At 39.9% G+C, this 11708-nt stretch overlaps 1 protein-coding gene across 1 annotated transcript; it reads right to left on the bottom strand.

Moving 5' to 3' along the window:
* Window positions 1-4459: 4459 nt before the first annotated feature.
* IL17A (interleukin 17A) lies at window positions 4460-7261 on the bottom strand. Its single transcript, XM_036247830.1, has 3 exons — window positions 7235-7261; window positions 5951-6150; window positions 4460-4697 (listed from the first exon to the last, which is right to left on the bottom strand). Exons 1-3 carry the CDS (start codon window positions 7259-7261, stop codon window positions 4460-4462), a joined length of 465 nt encoding a protein of 154 aa, XP_036103723.1.
* Between the last annotated feature and the right edge of the window lie 4447 nt (window positions 7262-11708).

The raw sequence follows: 11708 nt of genomic DNA, 5'->3' as shown, positions 1-11708 counted from the left end.
TGTTTTTAAAAAAATTAGAGTAGACTCAAGGTTATAATAGTATTCTCAAGTGCAACCTAGGCTTTCTTACACTAGAAAGTGGCCATGTAACAGCTCAGCCATTTGGAATTGTGCAACTGTGGGGGTGTGTACGCATGTTCGAACCTTCAGTATACATCCTATAGCAGGGGTAATGCTATGTGCTCGTCAAGTCCCATTTCATTTACCTTTTTTTTGACATACAGAATGACTGCATTTCCCTGTCTTCGTTGGTGTTAATTTGGGTCTATGGGACTGATTTCTGGCCAACAAGATTGGCCCTTAAGAACTGCACTTATAGTTTTCAGCCTCTTCTTTTATTTCATTAGCTTTATTTCCAACAGAAATATAATGCTGGCCACATTTAAATTTGAAATGTTCAGTAACCATGTCAAAAACAGTTAAAACAAACAGGTGAATTTCTAATAATTTAAATTTTGATAATATATTTAACTTAGTACATCCAAATTGTTATCAATTCAACATTTATCAATATAAAAATTGGCAAAGTATTTTACATTAAAAAAATATTGAATTGGGTGAAAGTGATTAAAAGATATAGATTTCTAGTTATAAGTAAGTCCTGGGGATGCAATGTACAGCATGGTGACTAATGATAGTTAACAATACTGAATATTTGAAAGTTGTTAAGAGAGTACATCTTGAAAAGTTCTCATCATAAGAAAATGAAGTTATAACTGTGTGATAATAGATGTTAACTAAATTATTGTGGTAATCATTGTATAATATATATCAAATCATTATGTTATATACCTAAAACTAATACAATGTTATATGTCAATTATATCTCAATTTTTTTTAAAAAGGGAAAATAATCTGAATCCCTAGAACTAAGGAGCCAGAATGAAAAACAAGTATTTCAGTGTTTCACTGCTCCAACTCTCTCAAAATACTTAGAATATGTTTTTTACAGTCTCCCTAATATCTTGAATCCTGCCTGTCTCTGGTAAGATTGCTCATGTTCCTGTACCTACGTAAAATGTATGCTAAATGTACTGGTAGAACCCTGTTCGTGTGAGCCACACATTAAAATTATAACCCTCACAATTAATAACTGAGCTCTTGCAAAGAATTACTCTAAAAAAATAACAATAAAAGAAATGTTGAAATCGGTATGTATTTTACACTTATAACACGACTCATTTGGGACTAGCTACATTTCAAGTGCTCAACAGTCAGATGTGTTAGTGGTTACTCCATTAGACAGTGCAGTTCTTGATGTGCTGCTACAAGAAGACAGAACCTGAACCTCTGTCAGACTGAGTCCCTGAATGTCTAAGTGGAGCAGAGCTTCCTGAGCGTCCCTGTGGGACAGTAACACCAGTAAGCAATAAACTTTTGTTTACTTGGTCTTTGTCTGTGACAACAGCTCTTTTTTTGGGGACCTGTAACCCCTTTTATTTTCTCTGTTTAAAATCAAACAGAAAACAAATATCAATTCTGTTATACACTAACATTTTCAAAGTACATCATTTGTACAAGAGAAGGACTAAGAACAGAAATGTGTTATAGAGATCCCAACGCCTCACACAGCCACTTCACAGTCGTCAGCATGAAACAAAGTCACAGAATTCTTTGCCAGGTATTTTAGGAAATTGTGAAGATAATTCAGTAACAAAGCAAGGCTCTTCTTATCCTGAGGTGTGTAGGCTCACATTGCTGCGATTCGTGCAAATAATCTCAGTAGATGTGGCGCTCCATACACCTGGGACATGGGTGCATACTGTGGTGTGACAACTCTTAATTACCTACTCTTAAACACAAGAAAACTTATGGAGTTTTTGTCACTGATTAGATGAAGGGAATGAGTGAAATTGAAATTCAGGTCTCCCACTCAGATGAGTGGGTGATATCATTTGAGTAGATAAGAAAAGTCAGTAGGAGAAGCTAGTTTGGGAGAAGAGCTAGTGAGTTTAATTTTCTCTCTGTTGACTTGAGACATCTATGGGCTATTGGTTCCAAGTTTACTTTAATTGACTGTCAGGTCAGGTGCTGATGGTCTGGCTCTCAAGGGACCACAAGCTAGTTAAATAGATAAGCCTATATAGCATGTAAGAGTAGTTATAAACGATGCCCACAGAGCTCTTGCAGCCCAGAAGAAAGGAACCTAATCTGGGATCACTGCAGTGATGGGTCTGGGAAGGTTCTTTAGAAGAAACGACACCTAAGTAGAGTCTTAAAGCATGAGCAGAGCCGTGGGGTAGGACAGAGTGTGAAGGCAGACGTCTTAGTCTTATTGGGCTTCAAAAACAAAACACCACATACTTGGTGGCTTATAAAAAACAGGAATTTATTTTTTACAGTTCTGGAGGCTGGAAGTCAGAGATCAAGGTGCCAACATAATTGAGTAAGGGCTTTCTTCCAGTCAAAGACTTTTTGTTGTACCTGTCAGAACGGGCGAGGGGGTTAGGTTTCATATGAATGAAAGCAGAGGGGCTGGAGAAGATGACCCCTGGGTTTGGAATTGGAGAAGAAGCAGAGAAAAGTCATGGGCCTCTGAATGAGGCTGGAGCATGCATCCTGACAATCAAGAAGAAGTGCAGAAGATGGTCTTTCAAGAAACACGGAGCCTGTGGACCAGCTGGAGTACTTCCAGGGGTCTCAGAAGTAGGGCAAGCCAGCATTCTGGGCCATAGCATGGAAAAATGGCTGACTCAAAACTTGAAACTACTCTGGAATTGAATGTGATTCAGTTTTTATTTTACTCGGGCTGAACTTTTCTCATACTTCAAGTTTGTTCTGCCTCATTTTTCTGTGTCCTGGGATGCAATGGATCAAAGGCCCAGAGAAGGAGGGATCATCCTAGGGATATGGCCAGAGGGAGAGAAAAATGTTTTGTTCTAGATCTCTGGTTGTCATTAACCTTCAAAAGAAGCTTGAGTTTGAGGAGAGGCTGAATATTCTAGTTTGAAAACTATGTCTTCTTCCAGAACTTTGCCCTTCCTGTTAAACCTCAGGTCACATTTTTGGGAGAGTCTGTTCTTTTTCCTATATGATCTTTAATAAAAACATACCATTTTCCCAGAGTCATAATTTTATTGGCTTAATTCATTTTGGGATGCTGGTGTCCACAACACTGGGTGGATTGAGGGTGTTTTTACTCAATGGCATGCTTTGTTTTGCTCTATAGAAGAATTTGCATTCATTTTTAATAGGGAAGACTTGAGCTGGCTGAAGTAATTATTTATTTTTTCTTTTATTGATTTTTAGGGAGAGAGAGAGAGAGAGATAGAAATATCAAAGAGAGAGAACATCAATTGGCCGCTTGCTGCATGCCCCCCACTGGGGATTGGGACCACAGCCTGGGCATGTGTCCTGACTGGGATTCGAACTGGCAACCTCTTGGTGCATTGGTTGACGCTCAACCACTGAGCCACACCAGCCGGATTGGCTTAAGTACTTTTTTATTTATTTTTTTTATTTTTTATTTTTTATCCTCACCCGAAGATATTTTTCCATTTTTTGTACAGATAGAGTGGGAGGGAGAGAGAGGAAGGAGAGAGAGAGAGAAACATCGACGTGAAGGGACACATTGAGTAGCTGCCACCCGCACGACCAACCAGAGACGGGGACAAACTGCAACTGAAGTACGTGCCCTCGTGCCCTCAGCGGGAACCGAACCCGGATCTCTCCGGACCGTAGGCCGACGCTCTAACCGCTGAGCCAAACCAGCCAGGGCGGCTTAAGTACTTTTAATGAGAAGGAATAAGAAAACAAATTTTCTTTCCAATTTTTGTTATTACAAATTGTTTTTATTAAAGGGTTTTACAGAGCAGAGATTAGACTTGCTGGCTCTTGTGAAACCTCAACAATTGAAAAACTTAAGTTAATAAATATAAAATTAGGCTTAGTCTTTTTTCCCCCAGCCATGTTAAGCATTCCTACGAGACAAAGAGGAGAGAAATCCTGTATCCATATGTAGTACAAACGCAGAAATCCTCACCTGCCATTTATTTAGTCCTATCTAGGATTTTCCTAGGCAGAACAATCACACAATTTCATTTTTCTCTGAAGACTTGAGAAACATAAATAGATTCATAAATAGCTCAAATAAATATAGGTTTTACCTTTTAAATAATAAAATTCCTAAGTCTGACATTCTGCCTTAAAAATTAAAATAAGACATGCAACTCATCAAAATGGAATCTTCCACCCCAAAGTTATCTTGGGGTCTATTAAATACATAAATAATTTAAAGCCCTTAGAAAAGCAAGTGAGAAGCAAATTGGTACCCAATCTAAACCTTCCTCCTTGGGGAGCAGGAAAGATGATTCAGATTCAATGTCTGAACCAAAGGTTACCTCTGAAGCTTCAGTTGAATGAACTCATTTAAGAACCCTGGTGAGCTTGGTCAGAAATGGGCTGGGTATACTCCAGAAAACCTAACTAATTTGGGGAGCTGGATTCAGACCGGAAACTCTTAGCCCACGTGGCGGACAATGGGGGTGACGCAGGTGCAGCCCACATTCACCAGCATCTTCTCCAGCCGGAAGGAGTGGGGACAGTGCTGAGGCTCCCTGCGCAAAACCATGATCTCTTGCTGGATGGGGACGGAGTTCAGGTGATGGTCCATCTTCCCCTCGGGACTGATGCAGTACAGGTGGCGACACTTAGCCTCCCAGATCACACGGGGATATCTCTCAGGGTCCACATTGGAGCTATTGTGGGAGACAAAAGCCAGGAAGAAAGTGAATTCATGGCAAAGCAGCAAGGACATCAAATAGGAATAACCGAAGGAAGACAAATTCAGAGGCTGACAAATAATAGGCATCGCAAGCTCTCTAAGGGCTGTTAGTCAGAAAAAGAAGCAGTTTCAGGAAAACTTGGATTTTTAAGCACATGAAATGATATAGAAAAAGGCAATGATCAATTTTCCCGTTTCTTTGAAGAATGAACAAAATAAGATAGACTGAGACTACAGAAGGGATTAAGTTTCACATAGAGGATGCTTTTCTTAAGATACATTTGATAGATGGATAAAGACCAAGGGAATCATCTAGGAGTAAGATAGTTGTTAATCTGGCTTAATGAAATTTGTCTTTGAAACATGGAATGCATCAAAATTTTATCTGACAAGCACATCCCTGGAACAGAGCCCAGAGCTGATTAGAAGGGCGGGAAACAAAGGCTTAAATCCTCTATATCCCTTTTTCTCCCTGTTTCCTCCAGCTGAGTGACTGATTTGCTTTGAATTTTAATTGATGTATTTGAACTATTCTTACTAATGGGAAGAGGAGAAGAGACCCTTCAGTCAGGTGACTCTGTAGGTGCCACATTATTGAGGCTTATTTGCATAAAATCAAATGATCAGAATACATTTTTTATTTAATTCTCCATGGGGGTCTAAATACTAGATGTACTAAGGACACAGCAAATATGGGTCTATTGGGGACGTAGACCAAAACTATCTAACCTAAAAAAAGGTGGAATTATCCAACATGATACTTCTTCCTCCACTGAAATTCAAACTATATTTTCCCAGTGCTAGACATAAGGGCATAAAAATCCTAGTTAATTAGTAGTAATTTACAAGAAATCTTCTCAAGGGCATCCCTTGTAAAGACAGCGAATTCAAGCAATTATCCCTATGATTAAATGTCAATTTTAAAAATAAACAATGGGCTTGGGGTATCATAAATGTTAGAATGATGACCACCATTAATCTGAGTGGGTTTTTGGTGTCAGTGACAATGAGACTGAATAAGATAGGTCATGGGGGCAGAGATGTCCTGTGCTCTAGCAAATAAGTTTGAAGAATGAAAGTTTGAGAATCATTGTTTTGCACAATGGTTCTTCCGGGTTCGACTGATGATACTGAGTGAGTAAAATTTTTCCTCAAGGTGATTTAGGTGGCAGTCTGATGCATAAAAGGCAGAAGAATATAGAGATTTTATCTGGGGCCCATACGTACTGGAGATCCCAAGGTGAGGTGGATCGGTTGTAGTAATCTGAAGAAGGCCTTCTGGAGTTTGTTTTTCGGTTAAGGATGTTTAGGTTGACCCTCACAGTCTGAGGGAAGTTCTTGTCCACAGTATTTGGGCATCCTGGATCTCGTGGGATTGCTATTCCTGCCTTTACTGTAGCCACCAGACTCAGCAGCAGCAGCAGTGACTGGAACTGAATGGAAAAGGAGAGAGAGGTGAGAGATTGGTTTAGTAGGTGGTTTTTGTTAACAAGTTGTGATAATGATTGTATTACTTATCACAGACAACATACTATATTCCAGGATGATCTATTCTAAATTTTCAGATCAGTTAAATAAAAAAACTGGTTAGGTGAATAAAATAATGCTAAGACCACAGAGTTTTTACCAGTATTGAACATTCATATTTTGATTTAGGAAAGGCATGTTATTCATTGGCTGGCAGTAATTTTAGTAGAAATGACAAGTCATCATCCTGTCATTACCTGCATCATTGCCAGGTTATTGGGATAATATTGACCTTGATTTCCTAGGAGGAAATGTCTCCCTGTACCATTGTGCTTTGTCCTATCATTCTGTGAAACCCTAAAAGGCAAATGGCCATAGAAAATCCACGTGGTATCAGTATTTGTGTTAGAAATGCTATTTGTACCAGTGGCAAACATCCAAGACTGGATCCCCCTTATGTTTTCTTAGGTATATTTTGCAGTTTTCTAAATTTACATATATTGATTCTGTAATCAAATTAAATTTCAAAATAAATATTTTAAAAATATAAAAAACATTTAAGCTACACTTACGCTGTATCTGATTACAATATGTGGGTTTGGCATACCAAGACTATGGTATAATAATAGAATAAAGGAAAGAAAAGTCATTGCCTCAACTTATTAAATCCTCCAAGATAGAGACCCATTTTATTTTGGATTAAAAAAAAATGCTTTGGGAGCATTATATCAAATCATTTGTACTCAGAAAAGTAGGTTTTCAATAAATGTTCTTTCTAACGGCATGGCATTATGTGGCACTTCTCTGTGTGGTTTAGCCTCAGTACAGCTATCTTTCAGTTTTAATCTCATTTTTCAAATTGATGTATATCATTTCTTGAAAATGCTATACAAAAACAAGTATCTACCAAAGATTTCACTTCCCATTCTACACGATTAGTATTCTCAGATCCCTATAGTCAGAATCCAGAATTTCATGCCCACGGTTCAGAAGTATTATCTGGTCCGTATCAACAAAAGCATTGCACGTTAGTGCAGGACTCACCACAGAGGAAGTTCTCACAGGAGCCATGGTAGTTTTCTTGATTCACTGGAGATGGATGAGCATGTGCCTGCTGTGAGATGGGTAGAGTGCTGTGCTGTCTTCTCTCTTTTTATAGAGCTTTGATCCGTCTGTGGTCACTTACGTTGGCGTGTTCAGGGGTGACACCATTTTGGTCAAAAGTTCCATTCCCAAATGAGGTCAGAGAAGAACCTCCCCTTCATGGCTAGTAATACCTGCTTGATATCATAAAGGAAACTGGGAAGGACAGAAATTTATGTTTCTAAAGACTATTTCCTCTCTTCATCCTTCAAGGAACTATTACGTGTCAGAAGCTGAACAAAGATGCTCTACTTCTTAACTGATACCATGTATTTATGGGCATATGTGAAGCTGCCATAAGAGCTGTGCTTTATTTTAATGACATATGGGAAAATAAAAGTTTGATATTAACACTCAGGTTTTCTGGTGTCATGCATCCTAATTCCCATTTGCTAATTCCTTTCCTCATCATAGTCCCTAACCAGATGTGATGGAGGCCATTTCAGAAACTACTCAGAACCTCACCATATAAGCAAACAAAAAAGGAATACATAATTTAGTGATAACTGGATAGTTGTTTTGTTAAATTAACACCTGCTTTGTTGATGTTTGTTCTGCTAAGGCACTAATTTACTATTAAATGCGCATCTAACTAAGCAACTTGTTAATTCATACAATTCTTCAGGAGGAATGAATTGGAGGTGGAGGGAGGAGATGTAGAGAGACAATGGAAGGCATTAAAATGAAGATAGAGACTGGAGAAAGGTGATGGAGGTAGAGAAAAACAGGGCAATGGCAGTAGAAAATGACAGCAATAAGAAGGGAGTGGAGGAATAAGGAGGAATAAGAAGGAAAGAGAGAAAGACATGGTTTTCTCCATCCTTTTCTGTTCATTGTCTAAGTGAAATGAACAGGAACACTGAGAACCAGCACAAGGATGATAAAGAGGAGGGGTGAGTGGATACAGATGTAGTTGCTACATGTTACCCTCTCTCTGCCCCTTCTCCCCAGTGAGTTGAACATGGCTCCCAGGTTTTCTCAGCTGGTATCTCATATTATTCATGAGGCTGACTAGTCGTTCCAACTCAACAGTTGGGGTGTATAAGAAATTTGCTGAATCTTGAGCCTGTTTGTCCTGAGATACATTCCTCTTTGCCCTGTTCTACTCTGTATCTCAGAGAACTGACCCTTCAAGCTGCTTTTTCAGACTTCCTGGTCAGCTGGCTCTTAGCTGTGTTTAGCCAGAGGGCAGGAGAGTGGAGTGGAGAGATGTAAGGGGACAGGGTAGAAGGGGTCTCCTGGAGCACTGCTAGCTTCTTTTGTGTTTCCAGCCTTGAGATGGGAGTAGCCTCTTGCTGATACCAAACTTAATCACCATGGAATCACCAATTCCTTGCATTAAATTTCCTCTGTTGCAAATGCTGGGAGTGACTTCTGTTTTACTGGCTAGATAGATCCTGACTGATCAGTGAAGGAGGTCATGAGCTGCTGAATCTCAGAAGTAATGGCAGATGATCTTGATGGCAAAGCAGATTCAGATAGAAAAGTAAAATGCAACCTCACATGATTTCCCTAGTTCTGGTGTTGACACAGCTATCTCTCCTTGAAGACATGGAGTCGCTATGAACTCTCTTGTTCCTCCTCTATGTATGATCAGAACAACCTTAGAGGCTGCTGTGTCTCTCACATCTGTTACCTATTCCCAGACCTACTGCCGTTCCTCCAACTTACACTCTCACCCACTTGAGCTGTTTTAATAACCACTTTTACTCTTCCCAATTGCTGTCTTTTACCCACCTTCAACATTCCTGCAATAATGACTCTCAAAACATGACATTGATTGTGCCTTTTCTTGTCCCACTTGCTTGTGTGCAAAACAAAATGCAAAAACCTCAGCATTTGAATTGGCATTTGAGATCTGCACCATTTCTAGTTTCACCTCCTACCATGATCCATGACCTGGGCTCATAGGTCCTGCTCATCCTCCTTGTAATGCCCATACAACTTTTATTTTTATTTATTTATTTATTTATTTATTTTTTTTTTATCCTCACCGGAGGACATTTTTCCATTTTTTGTTCAGGTAGAGTGGGGGGGAGAGAGAGGAACAGAGAGAGAGAGAGAAACATCGATGTGAAAGGGACACATCGAGTGGCTGCCACCCGCACAACCGACCAGGGCCGGGGACAAACTGCAACTGAGGTACGTGCCCTTAGCGGGAACCGAACCCGGGTCTCTCAGGACCGCAGGCCGACGCTCTAACCGCTGAGCCAAACCGGCCAGGGCCCATACAACTTTTAAAGCACTGTCTCTGAAATGCCCTTCCCCATCCTCGGTTTATCAAATGCCACTTGTCCTTCGAGATCCTGTTCAAATGTGTCTTCTATGTCTGGAAGTCTCTCCCGATTTTAGTTGGAATGAATGGCTTCTATAACATGTAGCTTGTACCTATCTCCCTAGTAACTTTTGCTTCATTTTGCACTGAGTTTTATTTGGCTGGGAAAGGTATGTTTAGGATACATGTCTATTTCCATTTTTAGATTTTACTGCAATCTTTCAAAGCCAGTGTGTTATTTATCTTTGTAACTGCTGTGGTGCCTAATGTTAAACTTTAGACAAGAGTCTTCACAGATTGCTTTGTTGTTGCTGATTTCTCTCTGATATACAGCTGTTCATGCATATTTCTAGTGTATTGCATGTTGTTTGTTTATATATCTTTTTTTTTTCTAGACTGCGAACTACCTAGAGATGGGTAGTTGTCTTATTAGTCTTTGTATCACCTAACATAGTGTCTAGTAAATAGTAATTGCTCAATATTTTTACTGATTGACGGTATGAATAATTTTATTTGGGTAGTTCAGAATCTTGAATTTTCTTTTTGGGACCCAGTTGCATTCCAATGACTATATTGAGCTGTCTAATATCTTGACTTTTCATCCTGATCCTTTTGAAAGTAGTATGACGAGGTTGTGGCCTATTTTGGACCACCTGCAGTTGAGAAAAGGGTTCCTTGCTTGTTGCTTTCTAACAAAGATGTGGTGGAGAAGAATGTGTTTGCTGCCAGTCCTTTTGGTGGATGGCTAAGAAGGAAAAGCTGTCTGGAGCTCATCTGCCTGTTTGCCTCCTGTGCCAATGAAATCCAGCCTGTGTGCCATTCTTTGAAATATCAACCCTTGCTTTAAAATAAGATTGGGGAAACAAGGCTGGTTTTTGTAAAAGTGTAAATATGGTAATATTGAAGTGGTGGTAGAAGCTGGTTATGCTTAGCCTTGAGTAGAACTAGTTTCTCAGGTGTACATTTGAGCTGGAAACCTATGACTCGTAGAGGAACAGTCAGAAGCACAAAGAGAGTGTAGAGAGTAGGGTGGGGCTTTTCCTCTGAATTTGTCTACAGAGGCAGCTGGCTCAGGTTTTGATCCCAGTCTGTTGAAGAAGAAGAAATGCTGGACTAAGAATTAGAGTGTCTGGAACACTGGCTGAGAGGGCACTTTTGTTTTCATTGTGGACCTGCCATTAACTACTCATGACCTTGGGTACTTTATGTCTTTGAGGCTCAGTTTCCCTCTTTATAAAATGAGTTTTTGAATTTTGACAGTTACAGTCTAGATGGTGAAGTAGGTGGTAGCTGCACTTACCTCCTCCCATGACCATGTCAAAAATTACAACTAAATTACAAAACAATCAACCAGAAGAATTATCTAAAGACTAGCTAAGCAGAAGTCCTACCACTAAGGATATAAAGAAGAAACCACATGGAAACTGATAGGAGGTACAGAGATGCTAATTGGGCTGGCCCTGCACCCATGTGTGGCCATTGAGAATTAGGTGGCATATCTCAGCAGCAGAGGTCCCCCATGAGGAGTGAGGGGACTCAATCCCATACCAGGATCCACACCATGAAACACCAGTGCCAAGAGAGTGGCCCTCACAACATCTGGCTGTAAAAATCAGCAGGGATTCCATCCCTCTGGGTGAGATGGGAGGCTGCTGGAAATCCAAGCGTCCTCTTAATGGGCCTGTGCACAGACTCACTAGCTCACAGGCTCCAGTGAAGGGACAGCAGCTGGGGGTGGTGGTGACAGAGACACACAGGGAGAAGCTGAGTTTTAAGCTTCAGGGCAAGCGCTGGAGGGGCATAGCAAAATTAATCCTAAGAGGGATATTCATAGCAATACAGCCTACCTCAAGAAACAAGACAAATCTCAAGTAAGCAATCTAAACTTACACCTAAAGGAAAAGAAAAAGAACAACAAACAAAACTCAAAGAGAGTCTAAGGAAGGAATAAAAATCAGAGTGGAAATAAACAAAATAGAGTCTAAAAATGCAAATGGTCAATGAAACCAAGAGCTGGTTCTTTGAAAAAATAAAAAAGATTGGTGAATCTTTAACTAGACTTATCAAGATAAAAAGAAAGAGGACCCAAGTAAATAAAAT

The sequence above is a fragment of the Molossus molossus genome, unplaced genomic scaffold (assembly GCF_014108415.1).
Source record: "Molossus molossus isolate mMolMol1 unplaced genomic scaffold, mMolMol1.p scaffold_m16_p_8, whole genome shotgun sequence".
In the NCBI taxonomy this organism is placed as follows: Eukaryota; Metazoa; Chordata; class Mammalia; order Chiroptera; family Molossidae; genus Molossus; species Molossus molossus.
Note: the sequence above shows the minus strand (reverse complement) of the source record. Positions and strands in the feature narration are given on the sequence as shown.